The following is a 25,525-nucleotide window of genomic DNA, read 5'->3' as shown; positions in this document are numbered from 1 at the left end:
ACACAGTGTTTTGTTTTCTTCACTTCTGCATTCTCGGGTGTGGATGGACACGGCAACTCGTGAGCGGGTCACATGGCTTCGGAGTGTGTCAACGGCTACAAAGGTGAGGGTGAGAGAGAGAAGAGCAGAGAAAAGGGCTCAGCCCCCCCCCAAGTGATGCCCTCCTAAGAGTTGGGGGGCCGGTCGGGCGCTGGCTGCCTCTTCCATCCCATGACCTTTCTGCTCTTCCCAACGGGTTTCCAACTAAGCAGAATATATATATATATATATATATATATATATATATATATATATATATATATATACATATATAGATATATATGTACGTATAAAGCACTAAAGGTGGTGAAAAACATTCTCAACTTATCCCGCTCCCCACAAAAAACACATTTCATCTAAACCAACCTTGGCCCCCAACCCAGGGTCTTGGGGAGACCCTATAAAACCCCATCAGTGCCCCAAAATATCCCATCAGGGGCACCAGGGTTGGCAAAGACAGTCCTATACACACACCACACAGGATTTGAACACAGTGCCCATCCTGGTTGGGGGGCAGGAGGAGAAAAGGGGGTTTCCTTCTGCTACACTGCACCCCTTGACAGCCTGCTGCTGTGCCTAGCCAGGAAGATGTAAATGTGATCCTATAAATTATGGGGTGGGGTGGGGAGGACGACAAAAAACTTTCAATACATTAACTGTTTTGTATATGGTTGTTTTTTTGTTTGCTTTTTTGTCTTTTTTATAGAAAAAATGCACATTTAAAGGGGGGTGGAGAACCCGCACCTTTTCCTTCCTTTAAAAAAAGAAAAAAGAAACAGAAGTTTAGTGTCACATTTTGCAAGGAGAGAGGGGGCACATTCTGCCACCCCCACCCTGGCGCTCCTTCATACATTAAGGGAGTGAGAAAAACGGAGGTGGTATTTTTAGGGGGGAGAGAGAAGGTTTTTTGGAAAGGGGTGTGCTTTGGCTGGATTTTACAGAGTAGTCTTTGTGGATTAAAGCATCCCGAGATGAACAAGACAGGCCTCGGGATGAAATGCAACACAACACACTGCTGGCTTTCAACATAAAGAGGTAGAAGAAATGGGGGGTGTTTTGAGAGGCGTAAGGGGAAGGTGATCCTCAAGAGAGAGAGAGAGATCAATTCCCGGGGGAATTTTGGCTCCGGACCCCCCAAGAGGAAGCATTGGCTATGGGCCCAACCAGATTTTAAAAGGGTAGGATGGAGAATCGGCCCCAAGGAGGAGATGGGATATTTTTAAGGGAAGGGAGGGCGCTGTTGCAGGGAGCGACCTCAGAAAGCCAAGCAACACAACGCGCGCTCCCCACCCCAGTGGAAATAAGCAGCTCCCTGCCAGGACCCCAAACTGTCGGGAATCAGAGCTGCCTCTTAAAATAAGCAGACACACGCACCACCCCCAAAGACCCTGTTTCACTCTTTAAAAAATGTTTTTTTAAAAAAAGGTCCTGCAGGTAAACTGACCAAGCCTTTCAGAGACCACCCCCCAGGCAGATTTTTCATGGGATCTGCTAGACTTGGCCCTCGTGGCAAGGGGCAAGTTGCATTTTGAGGAGGGGGCACCGCACTCTGCCCCTTGTCAGAGCAGACTCCACCACCCACCCCAGGCCAGGAATGCTTGGCCATTGGCCTTTTGGGGTGGGGCTGCTGGCCAAACACCACATCTCCCCAAATCCTAAATCTCTGCGCTTGACCAGGGTTAGAAGCTTGGGGGGGGTGAGGGGGCGAAACATGCAAACAAACCAGACACAAAGCAGTGTGGGTAAGGTTTGCTGGGGGGGGGCTTTGGAAGTGTCTCAGTGTAGGGTGGGGAGTCTCTACCCCTGCCCCCCTCCAGCACCCAGGGAGGTCCCTCTCGTCTCCCATTCCCCCCACAGATGCGCCCCAAGGCGGAGAGGGAGGCTTCAGAACTCCACTTTGCAGGCTGGGAAGGTCTCATCCTGCATGGCCACCATGCTGTTGCTGCCCAGGACGGTGACGCCCAGCGCCTGCTGCCGCTCCAGTGTCTCTGCGTACCACTCATGCATCACCAGGGAGTCAAAGGTGGGGATCAGGGTCACCTGGCAGGGAGGAGGAAGGAAGGAAGGAAGGAAGAGGGGTGAGCGTCCGTTGGCCACAGGAGTCTTGGCAAGGCAGCTTCAAACACTCAACCACCCTCCCAAGGCAACAACGCGGCAGTTGCCAAGCATCGGCTTTTGTGTGCAAGCAAGGTTGTAGACCTCGGCGTCGTTGGAAGGGAGCAGTGCTGGAAATCTGCCAGGCACCAGTGCAGAATGAAGCCAATTCAAGCTTCAAGGGAAATATTTCAGATCCTTCTCTCAAAGCACATTTTGCTTTCCCTATATTTGTCTTCCTGTTTAATTTATACAGCTGCCCCAGAGCAGGAGGATTCTAGGAAGGCAGTGAGGGGTGAAAATGTCAGAGTAGGAGCTGGGAGATCAGGGTTCAAATCCCACCTCAACTGTGACCCTGCAAAGATCTCTGGGCATTCAGGTTGGCAACCGACGTCTCCGTCTGGCTGGCCCCTCTGGCTTTCTTAAACGGGTTAGCGGAAGGGCTTATTTCTTGCATTTCTATCCCAAGGAGTCCATGGTTCACCCCCCACCCTCGTCCATTGATCCCTACAACGACCCTATGAGGTAGGTGAACAGGCTGTGACTGACTCCAAGGTCAGTCGCAGCTTCATGATGGAGTGGGGATTCAAACCCTCATCTCCCACATCCTCATCCGACACTCTTAACCACTACAACACACTGCCTTCCTAGAGTCCTTCTTCTATGGGGCAGCTCTATAAATTAAGTCAGTAAATAAATATGGGGAAAGCAAAATTCCCCTTAGAGATCCGAAATATTTCCCTGAAGCTTGAATTTATTTTATTACGGGTTGTTTTATTTTATGTTCCAATGTGTTGTGAATAGCGCTGGCCAATATATTGACATATCGTCCAAAACTGGTTGCAAGTCAATACTGTGTTATTGGTTTCATAATTTTTGACCTGGCAATATATCGTGAATCTTGTGCGTGTTTGCTATACAAAAATCACAATGTAGGGAAAAACGTGAAGCCAGCCGGGCCTCTGCATAGCTCCATCCTTATTTCAGACATTGGGATCTATCAGTATATTGTGATGTTTAGCTGGTGATGTATCCCGATGTTGAAAACCAGATATCGCCCAGCCCTAGTTGTAAACTGCTTTTAGGTTTTTCCTTTAAAATATAAACTGATAAAGAAATGAAAAATGATGTAACAATAATTTTCACTGTTAAAAAAAAGAGAGTCTGGACATTCTGTGGTGGAGAGCACCACCTCAGTTTAAGGTGCCATTTTGCAATTCACTTATATTTCTGAGTTTCTAACCCTAATCCTGAGCCTTGCCCAGCAAGCAAGAGTTGCTGTGTATCCACTGCAGGAGAAAAAAAAGGTTTGCCTTCCCTGGCACAAAAAGAGAAGGCAGCTGCTCTCACCCTGGAGACCAAGAAGGGAGCAGGCAGTGCCTAGCTGCCTCCTGGCACCCTGCATGCCATATTATTAATTCTCTAACCCTGCCAGTGGATGCCGCCCTGGTTTCAGCGGGCATTAAACGAGTCCCGCTAGAGAGCATCCTTGGCATGAGAGGGCCTCGATCCCAGGGAGGTTCCTGGCCGGCAGCACAAGACCCCAGCGGGATCTCCAAGTGTCGAGATGGTCTATGGCGAGCAACCCGCTGGCCCTAACCACCCTGCCCACCTGGGTGTCATGTGCCCAGTGCTGCTTCCCGGTCAGGAGGGCGTCCAAGATCCTCCGCATGACGCCCTCCTTGATGTGGTCCTCGCCGCTGATGACGTAGCACTGCGCCCGAATGTGACGGAAGAAGTCCTCGTCCACCCACTGGGCACTCGCCGAGCCTGGGATGTAGGCCAGCTCCAGGTAGACAGGGGGCCGCACGAAACTGGGTCTGGCACCTGGAGGTGGGAGAAAAATGGGGAATGTTGGCTGCAAGATGGGCATGGAGGGGAGACGCCGGCTGGGAGACACCCCCACCCTCCATTGGATGCAGCACAAACGCAAAGGAACGGCTGCAAAGACAGAATTTAACCCTGCTATTTGCAGACGGGAAAAATGTCTTTTCTTCTCTGCTGCCCATGTGCATCACAACACGGAGCACATGCAGAAAGGGAGAGGACCACTCTGGGGCTCCCACAAGGTCCAAAACACCGAGGTGCTGCTAGGCACTTGCAGAGAACACCGAGATCGAGAACCACTCAAGAGGCCAGGCAGGCTATTTGGCTCCTCACCAAGTACACAGTACACAGTGTACACAGATTTAAAACAATTTGGGTGGGGAGAAAACCTGCCTGATCCGGGCACCCTCCTGGCACTGTGCTTGGGGCTGATGAGATCCATCCCTTCCCTTCCCGTCCCTTCCTCTTCCTACCTGCAGGGCATGCTCTGCCTGCCCCCAAGGATGGCCTGCTGCTTCCCGCCCGCTGTCCGAGGGATGCCCGGTGGTCCCCACTGGCACGGGAGGCAGACAGCTCACTTCGGCTCAGAGCGGGTGTCCGGACTCTCTCCCCGATGCTGGTCGAGGAAGGCTTGATGCGGCTGCTGTTGTGGGCCGCGCCTCTGGGGGCTGAGTCTGCTTTGGGAGGAGCGGAGCCCACCCGGGCCGCTGGCCTCTTGCCCTTGGCTGCCCCTTCTCGGTCAGGGTCCACCATGCAGATGCCCGGCTGAGCGGGGAGCGGGAGGGGGTCCTTCAGGGCGGCCGGAAGAGGGTCGCGAGCCCGCGCCAGGCTCTCGGGGTCGTCGTCCGAGTCCAGCCCACCATCCGCTGTGATGGAAGGGCACTCCTCTGTGGCGGGCGGGATGTCAGAGTCTGAGAGGGTGGGCAGCGACTCGCTGAGTGACGTGGGCGGGGTCTCGTCGGCCAGGGGGTGGGGCTTGCGGCTCCGCAGTCCCTTTTGCTGGCCCCCTAGTGGCTTGGTCAGCTCCTGGGAGAAGTCACTGCTGTTCGACATATCCCGGGGGCTGAAGTTGGCTGAGGGCGAGCGCTCCGACTTGGGGTGCTCAAACTCGCACGGGGACACCAGGCAGAGGTCCACATCATGGGGCGAGTCAGAGCGGCGGGCGCGCCGTGCCAGGGAGTGGCCGTCCAAGCGCTGGGCGTGATGCGGGTGGCAGGGCCGGATGGGCAAGGATAGGCCACCTTTGCCCACGTCCGGCTCTGGGGTGAGTCCCCCTGGGCGGGCGTTTTCTGCTTCCTCCTGGAACTCGCTGACCGGTGGCAGGACCTGCTCAAAGGACATGGAGAGGGACTCATCCACCTCGGTGGAGTGCGGTGAGCCCACTTCGGCCGGCAGTGAGGGTGTGGTGATGGTGGGTGAGACATCCGGGAGGTCATCGCGGTAGAGGCTGGGTGACAGGCACCCTGATGGCTTCTCCTGCGAGGAGCTGGAGTTGTCCCGCGAAACACGGAGCCCGGTGGCAGAACCGTCCGGGCGCCAGGAGTTGGTCAGGGCCACCGGCTCCTCAGCCATGATGATGTCCTCGACGGGAGACTGGTGGAAAGGAGTGTGCCTGGCGCTGGCCGGGCCTGAGCTGGCCGGAGACATCATTTCCAGGGTCTTCTCTTCAGAGCTGCCGCAAGCCTCCTCGCCCTCAGGGTGGAGCCCTGCCTGCGTGCCCGTGGGGGTCTGCTCAAAGTTGACGCTCCGCTCACTTTTGGGGGTCTTAGCCAGTGGCGATGGGGGGCCTGCACCCCTCAGCGGAGAGCTGGCCTCCAGGTGCCGGAAGGGCTGGGGGCTCTCAGGGTCTCCGCCCATGCACAGCCCGTTCTGGGTCGCCAGCACCCCATTCCCAGGACACTCCAGTGGCGATGGCTCCAGCTCGCTCTCTGCTGTAGTGATGCCCTCGTCTGTCGACTCAGCCCCCAGTGCCTCTGGCCGAGAACTCTCCCTCGTCCCGTTCTCCGTTGATGACTTGGACCCGTCTGAGAGGCCACCTGCTGCCCCCTTGGCACTGCTGGGCATCTTGAGGGGAGCCTCTTTCAACGTCTGGGCTTTCGGCTTATCTGCCTCCTTCTTGAGGCTGGGTAGGGTCTTTTTAAAGCTGCCCATCTTGGAGGGGGGCCTCTTGACTTCCGCGCTGCCTGACCTCCTCAGCTCCCGACTCGGCTGCCTCACTGCTGCTTTCTCCTCCGCCTTCTCCTCCTTCTTGGCCACCGTCTCCCTCCTGGGGGGATCCGCCTTCGCCTCCCGTTTGGGCACCTTCCCCGGGAGGGCAGCGTCATTCTTTGGCAAGAGTTTTTTTGTGTCCTTCTTGGCCACCGGCTTCTCCTTCAGCTGCTTGGGCCTCACAGCGGAAGATGGCTCCACCTTGGTACGAGGCTCCTTGGCCTGCTCCTCCTCCAGGCTGCCCTTTGAGGTCTCGCTGGGCGCCATGGGGCGCTCTCTGGCACCAGCCGCCTTCGCCTCCCTCCTTTCCTTGGGCTCTGGGAGGCTCAGCTTGGAGCCGGACTTGAGGCTCTCCTGGCTGGCGGTCCTCTTCTGCTGGCTTTGCTTGAGGCTCTCCTGGCTGGCGGTCCTCTTCTGCTGGCTTTGCGGGGTACTGCTTGAGGAGGACCCTGACTCCAGGTCCTTCTGGGTGACCACCGGATGTTTGAGGAACTCCAAGTGCCGGACTTTCTCCAGCCCCTCCAGGATCTTGCTCTGGGGCGTGCAGCCAGGAAACAAGACCCGGACAATCTTCTCTGTGGGGCTGACGGGGTGCCAGACCAGGAGGGCGCAGATGGAGGTCACACAGTGCAGAGGCAGCTCCAGCCCCTGGGGGCAGCCGTTGCCACACCAGTGCTGCATCAGGACCTCCAACTCCTTGCTGCCTTTCACTGGGTTCAGGATGTACATATCTAAGCGCCCGACGCCCATCTTCTGGAAGAGGACAGTGGGCTCCACCTTGGGGCCGCCGTCCCTGCAGAGTGGGCTGGGCTGGATGCCCAGCTTGTCCAGGTAGTGGAGCGCCAAGCGGGCCTCGTCGCAGCTCTTCAGGACGCCCGAGTCACCCGCAATGGCCTTCAGCTTCTTGGAGGCGTTGAGGAAGACGACGCCCAGCTCTGGGGAGATGAGGTTCTTCACAGAGTCCTCGTTTGGCGAACCCTGCGAGGAGGGATCCTCTTCCATCTCGGCCAGCTTCCTCTGCAGCAGGCTGTTGACGCCGGGTAGGCTGTCAGTGCCCACGTGCGTCACCAAGATGGAGTCGATGCGGTCGAGGTGGCACACCAGCTTCCAGAAGGACGAGCGGGGGTTGGAGCCGCCATTGACCAGGATGTTGAAGCCGTTGACGGCAAAGAAGGCCGAGTCGCCCCTGCCGCCAGGGAAGATATAGCAGCATGGGCGGGACAGCTTCAGGAAGCCGACGGTGCTGGGTGGCTCCAGGAGGTCAAAGGGCGACGGGGGGTCTAGCGACTCCGAGAGGTACTCCAGGAACTCCTGCAGGCCCTCCATCTCGGGCAGCACAGGGCCCGGGTTGAAGCGAAGGTCAATGAAGTCCAACAGGTTGTGCTGACCCAGCTGGGAAGCTTTCCATTCCCCAAAGTCCGGGCAAATGACCGTCAGGCTGGTCCTGGCAGATGGGTCTGCAGAGCTGAGCAACTCTCCAACCTGGCAAAAGAGAGAGAGAGGTGTCAGTGCACTATGCACCATATACTGTAGTGACCACATAACACTGGTACTAGGATCTTCACTCGCTCCCAATATGTTTCCAAGAACAATTCAAAGTGTTGGTGCTGACTGTTAAAGTCCTAAATGGCTTCCGCCCTGTATACCTGAGGGAGCGTCTCCATCCCAAATGTCCACCCTGGACACAAAGGTCCAGCTCTGAGGGTTTTCTGGGGGTTCCCTCATTGCAATTATGTGAAGCAACAGGGAGCCAGGCAGAGGGCCATGTCGGTGGTGGCACCCTTCCATCAAACATCAGATGAACAACCATGAAACTTTTTGAAGACATCTGAAGGCAGCCCTATACAGGGAAGTTTTTAATGGTTGATGTTACATTTTATATGTGCTGGAATCCACCCAGAGTGGCTGGGGAAACCCAGGCAGATGGGTGGGGTTAAATAAACAAATAATAGCAGCAACAACAACACCAATCATTTGGGGTCCCGTTTCCAGTCGGCAGAGTCACACAGAAAATTTTTCCATTCAGCTCTTCTATTGGTGAATTCCCACATTGAAATAAACACCTTGCCCCTTCCTGTAGCGTCTCTACCCCCATCGTTCAGCCCAGACACTAGGTCCTCCTCCAAGGGTCTTCTGCTGGCTCCCTCACTGTGAGAAGTGAAGTTACAAGGAACCAGGCAGAGAGCCTTCTCAGTAGTCAGTAGTAGCGCCCGCCCTGTGCAACGTTTTCCTGTCAGATGTCAAGGAAATAACTATCTGACTTTTAGAAGACATCTGAAGGCAGCCCTGTATAGGAAGGTTTTTAATGTTTTGCTGTGTTTTTACTATTCTGCTGGGAGCTGCCCAGAGTGGCTGTGGAAATCCAGCCAGATGGACATGGTATAACAACAACTACTACTACTACTACTACTACTATTGTAAGGGGGTGGGCTTACAGGGAGCAGCCACCCCCCCATCAAATCCAGCTCCTCGGACAGCTCGGACAGCAGCGGAAGGACAGGAGAAAGGAAGCAGGAAGTGAGCGGAAGGGGCCAGGGCTCAGGCAGCATACAAGAGCCCTTCCTGCAGCCTGGGATATCAGCAAGGAAGGGGGGGCCACTAGAAAGTTCAAGCGGGGAAACAGCAGAGGAGCGTCCTTTCAAATTCACCCTGGCAAACGCAGGGGGAGGAGATTTGGGGTCCCCAAACTACTCTGCTGGGGGAGGAGCCGAAAAGCGCCATTGGGAGAATCTGACAGCAATGAGTAGACATGTTTTCCTGAAGCTCTTGCTTTGCAAATAGCTTGCATAATAAAAGCACTAAAGACAAGATGGTTTGGAGTGTCGTTGCTTGAGGGTAGCCAGCAACCTCCGTGACAACTATTAACATCACAACTTATAATAATGATGACTGGGTTGCCCCAGTCACTCTGGGTGGCTTCCAGCATACACAAAGGCATAATAAAGCATTGAAAGTAGAAACTTCAGATGTCTTCTAAAGGTTGCATAGTTACTTCTAACGGAAAAGGAAATAAAATGAGCCCCAGAGCATCCTTCTTCCTCTCTGGTCTTCAGCTGTCTGGCCAGAGTAACAGCCTCCACACCAACTGCTTCCTACCCAGTCTGGAAGGATTCATTTAGGGGAGGGTCTTTGCCAGCCCTTTCCCGCTTTTGCCACCCTAACTCATTCAGCACCACCGGCTAACTCCTCCCTGCTGCTCCAGGCTGCTGCTGGGGAGACGTACCTCTTTGTCGGCGAAGATCTGGATGAAGTCTCGCAAGGAGAAAGTGCCCGTCTGCAGGACCAGCTCCCCCGTCTCCTCGATGCAGGGCCCAGCAAAGATCAGCAGCTTATGGCGCGAAGGGTCCGTGACCAGGTTGCAGAGCTGCAGGGCGAGAGAGAAAGTCAGGCCTTGAAGGGAAGGCCCTGGAACCTCAGATTTCCAGCTACTTGGGGCTTATTTCCAGCCAACCCTCAGTCAACAGAATCATAGAATTGTAGAGTTGGAAGGGACCCTGAGAGTCATCCAGTCCAACCCCCTGCAGTGCCGGAAAAATTCTAGAGCTGTATGTTGGGTTTTCCTATTTCCAGGCCCTGGGAATAGTCCACGGACTCTCCAGTGCCATGCAAAGCGGGCCGTTTCGTACAACTGGCATGGGTGTACCATGCAGGCCCCAAGACCATGAGACCTGTTTCAGAAGCAGGATTTTACCCATTCACGGTCTCTGGAGTTGGGCTCTCCACCCCAATTCACCCAAAGGGGGCCCACCCTCCTCTTCGTGCAATAATAATAATAATAATAATTTATTATTTATACCCCGCCCATCTGGCCGGGTTCCCCCAGCCACTCTGGGCGGCTTCCAAAAAAACAGAAATTCTAAAATACAGAAATCCATCAAACATTAAAAGCTTCCCTAAACAGGGCTGCCTTGAGATGCCTTCTAAAGGTCTGGTAATTGTTCTCTTTGACCTCTAGTGGGAGGGCATTCCACAGGGTGGGTGCCACTACCGAGAAGGCCCTCTGCCTGGTTCCCTGTAACTTGGCTTCTCGTAATGAGGGAACCGCCAGAAGGCCCTCGGAGCTGGACCTCAGTGTCCGGGCAGAACGATGGAGGTGGAGACGCTCCTTCAGGTATACCGGACCGAGGCCGTTTAGGGCTTTAAAGGTCAACACCAACACTTTGAATTGTGCTCGGAAACGTACTGGGAGCCAATGTAGGTCTTTTAGGACCGGTGTTATGTGATCTCGGCGGCCGCTCCCAGTCACCAGTCTAGCTGCCGCATTCTGGATTAGTTGTAGTTTCCGGGTCACCTTCAAAGGTAGCCCCACGTAGAGCGCATTGCAGTAGTCCAAGCGAGAGATAACTAGAGCATGCACCACTCTGGAGAGACAGTCAGTGGGCAGGTAGGGACTCAGCCTGCGTACCAGATGGAGCTGATAAACAGCTGCCTTGGACACGGAGTTGACCTGTGCCTCCATGGACAGCTGTGAGTCTAAAATGACTCCCAGGCTGCGCACCTGGTCTTTCAGGGGCACAGTTACCCCATTCAGGACCAGGGAGTCCTCCACACCCGCCCGCCTCCTGTCCCCCACAAACAGTACTTCTGTCTTGTCAGGATTCAATCTCAATCTGTTAGCCGCCATCCATCCTCCAACCGCCTCCAAGCACTCACACAGGACCTTCACCGCCTTCACTGGTTCTGATTTAAAAGAGAGGTAGAGCTGGGTATCATCAGCATACTGATGGACACCCAGCCCAAACCCCCTGATGATCTCTCCCAGCGGCTGCATATAGATGTTAAAAAGCATGGGGGAGAGGACAGAACCCTGAGGCACCCCACAAGTGACAGCCCAGGGGTCTGAACACTCATCCCCCACCACCACTTTCTGAACACGGCCCAGGAGGAAGGAGCGGAACCACTGCATGACAGTGCCCCCAGCTCCCAAGCCCTCTAGACGGTCCAGAAGGATGTTATGGTTGATGGTGTCAAAAGCCGCTGAGAGATCCAGCAGAACAAGGAAACAGCTCTTACCTTTGTCCCTAGCCCGCCGGAGATCATCAACCAGTGCGACCAAGGCAGTTTCAGTCCCATGATGAGGCCTGAATCCTGACTGGAAGGGATCCAAATGGTCCGCTTCTTCCAGGCGTGCCTGGAGTTGTTCCGCAACCACTCGCTCAATCACCTTGCCCAAGAATGGAAGATTTGAGACTGGGCGATAGTTGGCCATATTGGCCGGATCTAAAGATGGTTTTTTAAGAAGCGGTTTAATAACCGCCTCTTTCAGCGGGTCTGGGAAGGCTCCCTCATGGAGAGAAGCATTTACCAACCCGCGAAGCCCATCGCCCAGCCCTTCCTGGCTAGCTTTTATAAGCCAGGATGGGCAAGGATCAAGGAGACAGGTGGTTGGTTTCATTCGTCTAAGCAGCCTGTCCACATCCTCGGAGGTAACAGATTGAAATTGATCCCACAAAACTTGACTAGACAGGACTCTAGCACTCCCCCGCCCCGGCCCTGCTCCCACGGTGGAGTCTACCTCTTCCCGAATCTGAGCGACTTTATCTGCAAAAAACTTTGCAAAATCATTGCAGGAGATCATGTGGCCCGTACTGGGCCCGGATGGAGCAGGTGGTTCCGCTAAATTGCGAACCACCTGGAAGAGTCTCCTGCTGCTGTTTTCTGCAGATGCGATGGAGACGGTGCAATGGCCAAATACCCTCTTAAGAACCCAAGGATCCAGATAGACTGCCTCTGGACCTGGAGGTTCCACAAAAGCCTGGCTGCTGGATCAGGTCAAAGCATCTAGCCCAGCATCCTGTTCTCACAGTGATCAACCCAATGCCCCAAGGGGAGGAAAGCGTAAGCAGGACCCCAGCCCAAGAGCCTTCTGCCCTCCCGCTGCCTCTTCCGGCAACTCGCCTCGTTGTAGATGGATTTGTCGGAAGGGTTCAGCAGCACCAGCGTCTCCAGGAGGTCTCCGCGATGGTGCAGAGCCCGCTGACCTGGGGAGGGAAGACGAGGCGACAGAGTTGAAAGACCACAGTGTCGTGGTGCTGGAAGGGACCCCCAAGGGCCATCTAGCCCAACCTCCTGCAAGGCATCACAGATTCACATAGCAGCATTATGATAGTCACAGCCTGGCTCTCAATGCTTTTCCAAATGAACCCTAGCAATACCATTTGCAGTTGGGTTCCTATTTAGCATATTGGGCAAGCCAACATGACAGCGATGTGGGAAGGAGGATTGAAGTGATCATTCTGTGATATTAGGGCAGTGGACAAAGCTGCATCGTAACTTTTGAATCTGTGTGTGTGTGTGTGTGCGAGCGCGTGCATAATGGGATAAATATAATCATATATATACGTTAAGGGTTCTTTACATAGATTTGTAGGGGGTTGGAAGGGTCCCGAGGGTCATCTAGCCCAACCCTCTGCAATGCAGGAATCTCAGTTATAGCACCCAGGACAGATATCTTGAAGGAAAATACACCATATCTCTAGGGAGGGGTCCATCCTGCTACTGAACGGTCCTCACCCTCAGAAAGTTCTTCCTGATGTTTAATGGCGAAGAAAGCAGTGGTTCTGGAGAAGAGGGCTCCCCGTTGCGAGGCTCCATCCCCCCAGAAGGTGGCAGTGCAGCACTGCCAGATTCCAGCAAGCCTGGCTGCTGGGTTCTCTCTCTTCCTGCTCCCAATCCTGTGAGATCTCTGGCCGAGAGGCTTCAAGAAACCCGAAGGCACCTGAAGAGGGTTTGTCTGATCCCACAAAGGTCACAGCACAACTATTAAGAGGAGTTTAAAATGGCCCTGGGGCCATTTTAAGGCTGCTTGAGGCGAGCAATCAATTTGTGGGGCGGCAGTGGCTGCAACTGCAGATGTGGCTCGTCTACCAGGGAAGGGAGTCCATGTCAGAGAAGCAAAACTCTGACCCTAAATCACTGCTACCTTGCAGGGTATCTTCAGGAGAAGATAAGGCTCAGGAGCAAACCCTACACAAATCCGGAATGGAGTCCCTAAGACGGCTGGGATGGTGCCTTGTCCACCTCCTTCTGGCAACTCCTGCAGCCAAGCTGGTGCCCAATGTCTTGCTCTGCCTTCCTTTGGACACCATCACCCGAGCCGAGATGGGGGTCTTCTCTGGACCCCCAGACACATGGGCCAGGCTTGCGCCTTGGAGAGGTCCCTTCAGTGCTGCTCATGCAGCTGTTGGACTTCACCCCCAGAGACACACTCCACTGTCTCTCGAGACAGACGACCATGTGGCTGCAACTCAGACGCCTGCCTGCAGTATCCCAAAGTGTGGAACTGGAGCCCTGAGATATTTGGCGATCATGCCAGCAGGGAACTCCAAAAACATTAAACTGTCCCTGCTGCGAAGGAGAGGAAGGGTCCCATCAGGGTGCTGGGCACTTGGCTGAGAAGCCGCTGGCTCTCTCTTGATGGACAAAATATCAGGGACAGCCAAAGGAGCAGGCTCTCGAGGTGATGCTGGGCAACAGCCAATATTGTCCAGAGGGCACCACACCAGAGGTCAGCTGGCAACTTGAGGGGCCTCCACACCCAGAGATTTTTTTCCTTTAAAATATGAAACGGCATAAAAATGAAATGAAAAATAATGGTAAACATTCCGTGGTGGCAACAGTTTATGGTGCCATTTGGCAATCAGCTTATATATCAGAGTTTCTGACATTGATACCTGAGCCTTGCCCTGCGTGCAAGGGCCGTTGTGCCTCCAGTGCAGGAGAAAAGCAAGGTTTGCCTTCCTCTGGCACAAAAGGAGAAAGGAGGCAGATGCTCTTGCCCTGGGGACCAAGAAGGGAACAGGTGCTTCCCAGCAGCCCCTGCCAGCCTCCCTGGCCCAGCATTCCAATGTTAATTCAGCATCGGGCGGAGTGGGTGGGCAGAGTCATCTGAGGACACAGCCAGCTCATTCTTGGAGGGGGGGGAGATGCCCATGGGTACCAGCTGAGCCTACTGTCGACATGCTTGCCTGCCCAAGAGCTCCTTGCTGCCTCCGCAAGAGCAGGGAAGGCATTTGCAGGTGGGGAGGCACTAGTCCACATTGTCCGAGGGACGGGGGAGGTGCCTCTGCTACCTCCTTACCTTTCACAATATCGGAGAAGGTGGCTGAGTGGCGAGAGACAAAGAGCTTCAGCTGCTGGTCAAGGTTGCAGGCAGTCAAGTCGATGTCCCAAGAACGGATCCCTGGAGGAGGGAGGTGGGAAGAGAGAGAGAGAAGCAGTGGTGTTAAGCAGACTGCCAAGTGCGGGAGGGCCACTGCGGCCGGAGCCCTTGGCTCCCAAGAGCCAGGGAAGGTGGCTGCCAATGTGCTCCCTCTGGCTAGTCCCTCCAAAATTATGAGCAGGAGAACTTGTTTACTGCATTTATCTCCCACCATTTTCTCCAAGGACTCCATGGTTCACTCCCCCCTCCGTTAATTCCTACAACGGCCTTGTGAGGTAGGTGAAGAGGCCATGAGTGACTCCAAGGTCACCCAGTGAGCTTCACGACAAGACTGGGGATTCGAACCCTGATCTCCCAGGTCCTCGTCCAACACTCTAACCACTACACCCACTGGCTCCCTAGAGTCCTTCTGCTATGGGGCAGCTCTATAAACTATGTTGGTAAATAAATATGGAGAAAGCCAAATGTCACTTAGAGAAGGACCTGAAATACTCTCCTTGGTGCTTGAATTTTTTTGATTCCAGATTGTTTTATTTCATGGTCTAATGTGTTGTCAACCACTTTGAGATTATTTCTTTAAAATATAAAGCCATACAGAAATTAAATGAATAGCAAGAATAACCATGTTCAAATATATAAAAGGATGTCATATAGAGGAGGGAGAAAGGTTGTTTTCTGCTGCTCCAGAGAAGCGGACACGGAGCAACGGATTCAAACTACAAGAAAGAAAATTCCACCTAAACACTAGGAAGAACTTCCTGACAGTAAGAGCTGTTCGGCAGTGGAATTTGCTGCCAAGGAGTGCGGTGGAGTCTCCTTCTTTGGAGGTCTTTAAGCAGAGGCTTGACAGCCATCTGTCAGGAATGCTTTGATGGTGTTTCCTGCTTGGCAGGGGGTTGGACTGGATGGCCCTTGTGGTCTCTTCCAACTCTATGATTCTATGATTCTATGAATAATTCCCATTGCAAATAAAGGCGCCCAGGCATTCCATTGTGGCGACTGCAACTGAGGTCTAAGGTGCCATTTGGCAATTAGCTTATGTATCTTGAGGTTCTATCACTGCTCCTTCCCCCGATTTTTACTGCTCTACTGCTTTCCAGATGCCTTGGTTCCTACCTACTGGGATCTCTTCCCAGTCATCGGAGAACTACTCTTGCTGCTCCATGATAATAAACAGCAGCAACAACAATAACACAGTGGTACCTTGGGTTACGTTACCTTCGGGTAACGTAATTTCGAGTTACGAACATGGCAAATATACTATATACTTCCGGGTTTCAACGCGCACATGCGCTGAAGCGCTCTGGCGCGCCGCGCACGTGTGCAGAAGCAGCACCTCCGGATACGGACTTTTCAGGGCAAGTATGGATCCCCGGGACGAATCAAATTCGTATCTGGAGTGTTCACTGTTATAATAATACTTTATTATTTATACCCCACCCATCTGGCTGGGTTTCCCCAGCCACTGTGGGCTTCCAACAAAAGATTAAAATACAATAATACCACAACCCCCACGTGTTTAGCTGCCGGCCAGAGCTGACAGCTCCCCCTTCCCTCACAGGGACCAGACGGCAAACATCCCAACAGCTTTCTCCCTGTATGGCACAGACATCACATCAGCTCAATTTTGCAAGAGACAGCCGTAAGCATGACGGCAAAGAGGATCTCTCTCCCTCTCCAAAGCGCCTACGGCAGCAAGGCAAAATGAGAAGATCAAGGACCGGCCACAAGAAACCACAAGTTCATTCTTCAGCCCACAGAACAAGGAGGCGAGTTTTGCTTCGCTTGCACTGAGGCCCCCAAATGTCTCTGCCCCCCCCCCACAATGACCCGCTAGCTTACATAAGACCAGCGCAGGTGGCGTCAGCTGAGATGCAAGACTGCAGCTCTCAGAAACTGGCCTGGTGCGGCACGTGGGTGTTTGCGCGTCTTCACTGCGGCTGCATGATGCTCGCCGCCTAAGCAGAGTCCAGCACCACCAGCGTGGGGGTTCCTGAGGGCAGAGGCAGCAATGGAGCGAGATCCCAAACGGGGGTGGGGGGGAACCAGAAATGCCGCTGCTGCTGTTTCAAGGGGGCTGGGAAAGACTGAGAATGAGGAGCCCACATACAAAGAGGCCTGTGGGATTCCCCAGCTAGGCAGCAGCAGGAGGAGGTGGTGATTTAAGACTCCGGATAAGTGGCAGTGGGAAACTGGAATCATTTCATCAAGCTCCCCATGGCAGAGTTTTCTGAACACTGAAGTAGTTACTAAGTGTGGTAGGAAAGAGCCCTGCTAAGCACCGGTAACTTGGAAAAGCAGTGCCTCAGTCTTGCTAAATTAAACTAAAATGAATTTAACTGGGTTTTGAATAACTGTGCAATTGTTACTGTATCATTTTATTGGGGTACAGTGGTACCTCCAGTTACGAACTCAATTCGTTCCAGAGGTCCGTTCTTAACCTGAAACTGTTCTTAACTAGAGGTGTGCTTTCGCTAATGGGGCCTCTTGCTGCTGTTGCGCCGCCGGCACACGATTTCTGTTTTCAACTCGAGGTAACTCTTCCAGGTTAGCGGAGTTTGTAACATGAAGCGTTTGTAACTTGAGGTACCACTGTATAATCTTCCTCAGTGGTTTGTGGAAACCGCTACTCTGAATAATGCTTTTTATGGGTTAGGGTAGGTGGCCAAGGGGAGGATCTTTTAGCCTCAAAGGGTTTTGGAACCAGTGTTCAAAACTCCCCAGGTGCCAAACACATTTTGCTACTAGCATGGGTCCAATTGGGACCCCCGTGGAGATCTCTGGGCACCAGACTAACAGATGACATCTCCAGCAGCTCAGCAGAAGAGCTTATTCACTGCACTGATCTCCCATCTTTTTCTCCCAGGAGTCCAAGGTTCACTCCCCCCCCCCCTCCGTTAATTGAAGATGAAGAGGCTGCAACAGACTCCAAGATCGCCCAGTGAATTTCCTAATGGAGTGGGGATTAGAACTCTGATTGCTCTCACCACTATACCAACCTGCCTTCCTAGAGTCATTCTGCTGTGGGGCAGCTCTATAAATTAAGCTGACTTCAGAGGGCAAAGACAAGTGTTGCAAGCTTATCGCAGAGGGTTACGTGGCAAAGAGACAGGGCGCGCGTTCCTCCAACACCAGCTTCCGTCTGGAGACGGGATCCACGAGTCAGAAAGCCACCAGCTCAGAGTATTATTAGCAAATACTCCTTTGACCAGCCAGTATTTAAATTAAGCAACTGTTCAGGAAAAAGAGGTTTCCGCCAACTCTCAAAGGTCCCCAATTATCCGCAGCAAGAGGAGCAGCTCAAGTTCCCAGGAAATGTCCCAGTTTCTCAACCTCCTGGAGGTCGGCCTGCAGCTGCTGCATGAGCAGCCAGGAAGAGAGAGCTCTGCTTGCAGACGGGAAGGGCTGCTGCAGGAAGCAACACAACCTCCAACTTCATAAAGCAGGAGACAGTGGAGACCCACTGATCTGATTTTTACCCCACCTTCCTTCCATTAATGCCCCCAACCAAGGCAGGTTAGCCCTTTGGCATACGAGTCTGGCTTTAGCAGAGAGGCGCATCCAGAGCTTGCAGAGCATGGTGCTGATGACACCGAGGTTGTAGGTTTGATCCCTGGTGCATGGGACAGCTGCATATTCCTGCCTTGCAGGGGGTTCGGCTAGATGACCCTCAGGGTTCCTTCCAACTCTACAGTTCTCTTATTCTACTACAAATATGATTTGAAAACTGCATAAGCACTGGAGGCATACCAGTTGCTGGAAGCCACAGGAGGGGAGAGTGCTCTTGTGCTCAGATCCTGCTTATGGGCTTGCAGGAAGAGGTGTCAGGCTGGCTTCTGTTGAGGATAGGATGCTCGACTTGATGGGCCCCCCTTTGGCCTGGTCCAGCAGGCCCTTCTTGCATTCTTAGGACAGATCCACCCTCCACCACAAACACTCTTCCAACTCTATGTTTCTATGATTCACTGTCCCAGAAGGCTGCTGCCTTTAGCCCCTATGGTCAGGGAGCCTCCAACCCGTCAGAGGGTGGGCCTGAGTTCCCCCATTTCTGCTGAAACCATCACCATGTTTCTGCCCTGCCTCCATTATTGGGTTTCACATGGGTGCTGCTTACAGAGGCTCCTTTGGATCAAAGCTGCAGGGTTTTTTTGCAGCTCTGAGCTCTTAAAATGGAAAGAAAGTGAGTGAGACAAAGGATGACCACTCCTATCCCTAACAGCAGGGAGGAGGAGGAGGAGGAGGAGGAGGAGGAGGAGGAGGAGGAGGAGGAGGAGGAGGAGGAGGAGGAGGAGAGTCTGAGGCTCTCTTGAAGTGTCCCCCTTCCACACCAACTGGGACTCTTTTCCTTTATTAAAAAGGGGAAGGGAAAAAAGCACCACTGATCTCAGAGGTCAGCTGCAGCTGCTTCCTGTTTGGTGTCCGGTCAGAGGAAGCCTGGCAACGCAGCAGAGAAGGCCGAGGTGGCCCCTGCAGGGTTTTTCAAACAGAGCACGGGGCAGGCAGCCTCTCGTCTGAACAGAGGCCACATTCCCCAGGGAACATCTACCAGCGGCCACATGCTGGTGGTGGACCTGGCTGAACCAACTATGGGGGTGGGGTGCACCCTTTTATCTCTTTCTTCAGCTGCCCCCTTTCCTTAAGGACATCAAGAGCTGCCTTATACTGGGATGCTTTAGATGTAATCCCTGCATTGCAGGGGGTTGGGCTAGATGACCCTTGGGAACGCTTCCAACTCTTCAATTCTAGGTTCGTGCAGCTCCGTGCAGTCTGCCCTGACTGGCAGCAGCTCTGCAGGCTTCGAAATGAGGCCAAAGGTAGTCCTAGGCTCTCTATCCAGCAAAAACCAGGGCTTGAGTATGGGACCAGGCTGGCCCCATAGGTGTTGGAACAGCGCTAGACAGTGGCATGTTAAAGGTTTAAATAAAACCTTCTTTCATTAAAATGCTGATTTGTAAAACAATGATCCACTCCAGTTAAAAGAAATGGGGGCAGGCCCACAAATTTTCCACAGAACCAAGGAGTCCACTTCCCAAACTCTGATTCCCTCCTACCCTGCGGACATAGAGCAACTTTTTTTATTAAAAATTTTTTAAATTTGTATACCGTTCTTCATTCGCAGACCTCAGGGCGGTTCACCACATAAAAATATAATGTAAAAGCACAAAACACATTATTATTATCCTTGCTCATTGCACACACACAGTTGGCGAAGAGCGACTCCAACTACCAATGTCCACTTTGGGCAACTTTTCCCTGTAGCTGTTTTGGACTACAATTCCCATCAGCATCCAGGCTCATGGAGAGCAGTGTGGTGTAGTGGTTAGGAGACTGGGAGACACCTGGCAGACTGGGGTTTGAATCCCCAAAGCCACCTCAAAGCCCACTGGGTGACCTTCAGCCAGTCACTCCCTCTCACTGGCCTTCCAGCCTTCCTTCCTCCCCCCTTGAGTGATGCATCCTGACACATCAGCTCAGTGGTGCTTCCAAGCAGCCCCTCGGGTGACCCAGAGAGCCTCATCCCTTCCAGGAATGTCCCCTGAGTCAGCCACACAGCAATGCAGCCAGCCAGATGCCCAGATGGCTCACAACCAGAGTCCAGGAGGAGTCAGCTGCCCGGGAAGGCCCCTGGAGCCAGCCCAGAATTGCCTCGGGGGGGGGGGGGAGGGACAAGGGAGGCAAAGAAGAGAGAAGGGGATGGGGTGCCTGCTTCTTTTGCCCATTTAAGGCTCCAGCCAAATCAGCCTGAACCTGCACAGAATGAGGAAGCCTCTGGATCGGGGCCAGCAGGAGAGGAGGAAGAGCCAGAAGGCAGGCCTGGGCAGCCAGTCAACACCAGGATTCAAGAGCCACTGCTTTCCTTTAGGAAAAGAAAACAAGGTTCTAGACTTCATGGCTGTATTTGCTATTGCACAAGGCAAAGAAACTACACAACATCAGAGTCAGCCTGCAGCAGAATGGAAGTCCCCGGGAATCCCAAGTGGAGATAGTTGCTGTGGCTCTCAGGTCCTGCTTCCCATGCGGAGTCTCATATTGGCCACTGGGAGGACATAAGGCTGGCAGTGTTAAAAATCCTCCAGGTGTGCTTTGCAACTGGCACGGGTCCAATGCTGACCACATGGAGATCTCTGGGCGCCAGGTTGGAGACTTGCATCTCTATCTGGCTAGTGCCTCCAGCTTTCTTTCTGCCCTCATTTTTCATCGGTCCACATGTTGCCGCTGTTGTCTTTACTCTTAAACAAGTCAGCAGAACAGCTCATTTACTGCATTTATATCTCACCTTGGAGAAAAGAGACCATGGTTCACCCCCTCCTCAGTTAACCCTACAATGATCCTGTGGCTAGGAAGCTGTGACCGACTCAAAGGAACCCCAGGGAGCTTCATGATAGAGTGGGAATTTGAACCCTGATCTCCCAGGTCCTTGTCTGACATTCTCAACACTACACCACTCTGCCTTCCTAGATCACTTCTGCTATGGGGCAGCTCTATAAATTAACCATGTAAAAAAATATGGAGAAAGCTGAATGTCACCTAGGGAAGGATCTGAAATATTTTCCTTGAAGCTTGAATTTGTTTTGTTGTGGACTGTTTCATTTGATGCTTTAATGTGTTGTAAACCGCTTTGAGATTCTTTTCTTAAAAATAGAAAGCAGTATAGAACAACAACAACATTAATAATAATATCCTGCTTGTGGGGTAGGGATTGTGGCTAGACATTCCATTATGGCGGCCATAACCTAGGTTTAAGGTGCCATTTGGCAATTAACGTATACAGTATCTGAGTTTCTCACACTGCACTCTGGTCCTGCTTCCCATGAGGGGGTGGGGCGTCTCTGGTTGTCCACTGGGGGGGCAGGAGGCTGTCTGCATGGGCTCCCTTTGGTCTGACCCTGCTGCACCCAGGTTATTCTTACATTCACATAGCTCTGAATTCAGGAAGGCAGCCTTCACCAACACATCCCTTGGAGCAGAATTGAGCTGGGCACAACCCTGGCAAATGGAACGTTTCTGTCCATGGCCAGAGCTTCTCGGGGACCCAATCCCTCCATGCGACCAGACACGGAGCCACTGCAGCAAACAGCGCCTTTCATCCCAGCAGCCTAACAGGTGTGCTTGGCTCCCACCCTACAATGCACCTTGCAGAAGAGGCTGGGCCACACCCTTGAACAAAATGCAGGCCCTGCAGGTATGGCGAGGCACAGCAGGAGCAATTAAGAGCAATTAGCACTCGGAGGGCAATTAGGAGAAGGGATCCTGCCAGGATCCTTCAAATGCCACTTGCCTTTCTGCCTGGGTTTCACTTGCCAACTGGAACTCTGCCCCCCTGAACCCCAGGGCACAGCGACGCAGCATCCGTTGCAAAGACTTGAGTGACTCCAGTGACAAAGGCATGACACTTCTTCGCCTGGAACCCTCCAGCGGGGGGGGGGGGGAGCCAGTCTTTTGGGGCAAAGGGGCCACATTCTGAATTTTTAGCTACTTACAAGGGCAGCACTGGTCCCAGAACAACTGCAGCCTCACACAACAAAGAGTGTGGAGTCCCGGTGAAGCTTTCCTCATCATTGGGTCATTGGTAGAGGGAATGGTGCCTAGATCCTCTGTGGTAACCGTAATCTGGGTTTAAGGTACTTTATGATCCAGAGCAGAGGAGGAAGGCCAAACAGAGATGGGGAAGGCTTGCTCTGCCTTCTGGGCCAGGGGGTGGCCCAGAGGTCTTGTGCTTTTGAAGGGGGTGCCACACACCCAAAACAGCTATTTTAGAGCCATGTTCTCGTCCGTCCTCACTTTGCTACCTCCCCCGCACAGCCCTCCCCAGACCAAGCCACCCCACATGCTTCAGATTCCTCTCCCCATTTCACTCCCGGCTCCTTCGCTCTCTTCCCGGCTCCCTCAACCAAGCAACAAATCAACCCTGCTCCCTTTGCAAACACACACAGCTTCTTAGCTCTGCCCCCCCCCCAAAAAAGTGCAATTTCTTAGGAGCCAAATATACACTCCTTTTTTTAAAAAAGAGAAAACTGACAAAAGCTGCACTCTCTCTCTCTGGGTTTTTACGCTCCTACAAAGTCCCCTGAGGTATTTAAATCCAAGCACAACTCATGCTCAAACATCTGTTATGTTCTCCTTGCTGCATGGAATGAGCCCTGAATGGAAAGTGCTCAAATCAAACGCTTTCAAAATGGAAGAAGCATCAACAGAGAGCAACATAACATTCACATGTGGCTGCGCGCTCGCATCTTATTTTTCATTTCACTCACTCCCGCCCATGTTTACTTGGAAGCAAGTTCCACCAATCCCAAAGGGACCTACCCTCAAGCGTGAACACAAGAGGACAACCTTATTTTTTTACATGGGCAATATGGAAGAAAGCTCTTGAAAAACCAACAAGAAGATACGGGAATTGTGGTAAGCCTGGATGGACAATTGTCTTCCTACATGAAATTATTTTAATTTTAAAACAAAAACACACACAACTTGCCAGTCTAGCCTAGCAAACCCCACATTCTGCTTTTACAGACAGCATATGATGAGGATACAATTAATTTCATTTTTGATTGCTGCAAGCCTCTTGCTTGGGAAAACTTTGCTACCTAACGTGAATTGGGGAGGAGGAGGTTTTGTAAGCGAATAAAAATCCATCTCAAACAGAGAAAGAGGGAGAGCTTATGTACAAGACATAATAAAAATCTGAACAGAACTGCCTTCCGCTGCTCTTCTGTTTTATGTTTTCAGCTTATTTTGCTTGTTGACTTTTGCATTAAGTTTATAAAGGCAGAGCTCAGTGGCAGAGAGACTGCCTTGGAAGCAGGAGGCCCCACATTCAAGCCCCAGTGGCATCTACAGGAAGGGATGGGAGGGATTCCTGCCTGAATCCCTGATGATACAATACTGCCAGTCAGTGCAGGCAATACTAATTTATGTGGACTAAGGGTATGACTCCATAGAAATCAGCTCCCCATCTAGCCCTCTCTCCCTCCAAGGAGCGCAAGGTAGTGGATATAGTTCTCGCCCTGCCCCTTTCATCCACACAACAACCCTGTGAGGTAGGTCAGGCTGAGAGATGGGGTGACTGGGCCAAGGTCATCATTTCAGGCTGAGCAGCTATTTGAACTGTGGTTTCCACGTCCTGGTCCAGCACTCTTTACTGCTCTGAAGTTACCACAGAGCTCTAGCTACATGCCTGTGAGCCAGCATTGTTAGAAACTCATATATATAAACTACTCTCCAAAGGGCATCTCAAACAGAGGTTGCAGTTGCTGCAACAGAATGTCTAGGGCTCTAGGCACCATCTTTTTGCAATGGCAAAAATGGAAGATCAGGGTTCAAATCCCCTCTCCATCCTGAAGCTCCCTGGGGGACCTTAGGTTGGTCACAGCCTCTTCACCTACCTTGCAGGGTCGTTGTAGGGATTAAGGGAGGTGGGGGTGAACCATGCACTCCTTGCAGAAAAAGGTGGGAGAGCAATGCAGTAGATAAGCTTTTCTGCTGACCTGCTTAAGAAAATTGAAGTGGCAGCCAGATTGAAATGCCAGGATACAAATTCAATAAATACTTAACAAAACACTAAGTTGCATCCAACAAATCAGTCCTACTCAAATGGGCCAAGTCAGTCACCTCCATTCTTCCCAATGGGCCTCCTCTTTATCCTCCTTCTCCCTGTATGGCTAACTTTAGATATAAAAAATAAATAATAAAATAATAAATAATTAAAAAATCCTTCCAGTAGCACCTTTGAGATCATCTAAGTTTGTCATAGGTATGAGCTTTCGTGTGCATAAAAAGCAGAGACATCACCTTGCCGACAAAGGTCCGTATAGTTAAAGCTATGGTTTTCCCAGTAGTGATGTATGGAAGTGAGAGTTGGACCATAAAGAAGGCTGATCGCCGAAGAATTGATGCTTTTGAATTATGGTGCTGGAGGAGACTCTTGAGAGTCCCATGGACTGCAAGAAGATCAAACCTATCCATTCTTAAGGAAATCAGCCCTGAGTGCTCCCTGGAAGGACGGATCGTGAAGCTGAGGCTTCAATACTTTGCCCACCTCATGAGAAGAGAAGAATCCTTGGAAAAGACCCTGATGTTGGGAAAGATGGAGGGCACTAGGAGAAGGGGACGACAGAGGACAAGATGGTTGGACAGTGTTCTCGAAGCTACGAACATGTGTTTGACCAAACTGCGGGAGGCAGTGCAAGACAGGAGTGCCTGGCGTGCTATGGTCCATGGGGTCACGAAGAGTCGGACACGACTAAACGACTAAACAACAACAACAACAAGTTTGTCATAGGTATGAGCTTTCGTGTGCATGCACACTTCTTCAGATAACAAAAGCTCATACCTATGACAAACTTAGTTGGTCTCTAAGGTGCTACTGGAAGGATTTTTTAATTTTGTTTTGACTGCGTCAGACCAACACGGCTACCTATCTGTATTTAGATATACAGTACAACCCTTAATGTCAAAACCTTTCCAATAAGTAAGTGTCAGTGTTATGCTGAGAGGAACGAGAATCATACTGGTATTATGATGATCCAATATTGCTTTACTTTCTGTATATGTATATACTGCCCGAGACAGAAAATGCATTTGTAGAAAACTATATCTATACCTACACACACACACACACACACACACACATATATATATATATATATATATACTTGGCTGAAGAGAAAACAAATGTATAAACATACACACAAATAAATACAAATACTAATAAACACACAAGTTCAGATACATAACAGCAGGGAGACCCAGTTATCTGATGGAAAAAGGCGGTACACATATCACACACACCCCAAATTGGTTTAGGAGAGAATATGGATTGGGGCCCCTCCCCCCACTTCCCGGCCCCTCCCCCCACTTCCGCTTCCCCCTCACCGTCTCGCACGGCCCTCAGGACCGCCGTGCGGAGCCCCTCTCGTCCTCCGCCGGCGCCGAAGACGACCACGAGGGAGAAGCGGGCCTCGGCTGTGGCTGAGGCGGCGGCAGCAGCGGGGGTCGCCAGAGGGGCTCCCCCCCCTCCTCCTCCAACGGCCGCTGCTCCCGCCGCCATCTTGTAAGGCGCCCCTCGGAGGCGACCGTTAGCGACGCCCACCGACGCCCCACCCTCGAAGGCGCACGCCGCGCCTACCAGGTCCCGCCAATGAGAGGAGCGCAGAGGCGTGGCCTGGAGGGAGGGGGCGGGGACGGCGGGAGCCC

General features: G+C 52.4%; 1 protein-coding gene across 1 annotated transcript; it reads right to left on the bottom strand.

Annotated features, from left to right (window-relative positions):
* Positions 1-816: 816 nt before the first annotated feature.
* MAP1S (microtubule associated protein 1S) lies at positions 817-25,439 on the bottom strand. Its single transcript, XM_035119725.3, has 7 exons — positions 25,205-25,439; positions 14,249-14,350; positions 12,067-12,149; positions 9,392-9,532; positions 4,434-7,650; positions 3,746-3,960; positions 817-2,079 (listed from the first exon to the last, which is right to left on the bottom strand). Exons 1-7 carry the CDS (start codon positions 25,377-25,379, stop codon positions 1,924-1,926), a joined length of 4,089 nt encoding a protein of 1,362 aa, XP_034975616.3. The 5' UTR covers positions 25,380-25,439; the 3' UTR covers positions 817-1,923.
* Positions 25,440-25,525: the final 86 nt, after the last annotated feature.

The sequence above is a fragment of the Zootoca vivipara genome, chromosome 6, assembly GCF_965207765.1.
Source record: "Zootoca vivipara chromosome 6, rZooViv2.hap1.1, whole genome shotgun sequence".
NCBI lineage: Eukaryota > Metazoa > Chordata > Lepidosauria > Squamata > Lacertidae > Zootoca > Zootoca vivipara.
The sequence above is the reverse complement of the archived record's forward strand: the minus strand, read 5'-3'. Positions and strand labels throughout refer to the sequence as shown.

What these genes read in the sequence shown, in the direction of transcription:
- MAP1S (XM_035119725.3), bottom strand. Translation starts at nt 25,379, where the DNA reads ATGGCGGCGGGAGCAGCGGCCGTTGGAGGAGGAGGGGGGGGAGCCCCT. An exon ending in ACAAATCCATCTACAACGAG is followed by an intron (nt 9,533 to 12,066) that starts GCGAGTTGCCGG and finishes CTCGCCCTGCAG; the next exon opens with CTCTGCAACCTGGTCACGGA. An exon ending in AGGCAGAGCATGCCCTGCAG is followed by an intron (nt 3,961 to 4,433) that starts GTAGGAAGAGGA and finishes TCCCACCTCCAG; the next exon opens with GTGCCAGACCCAGTTTCGTG.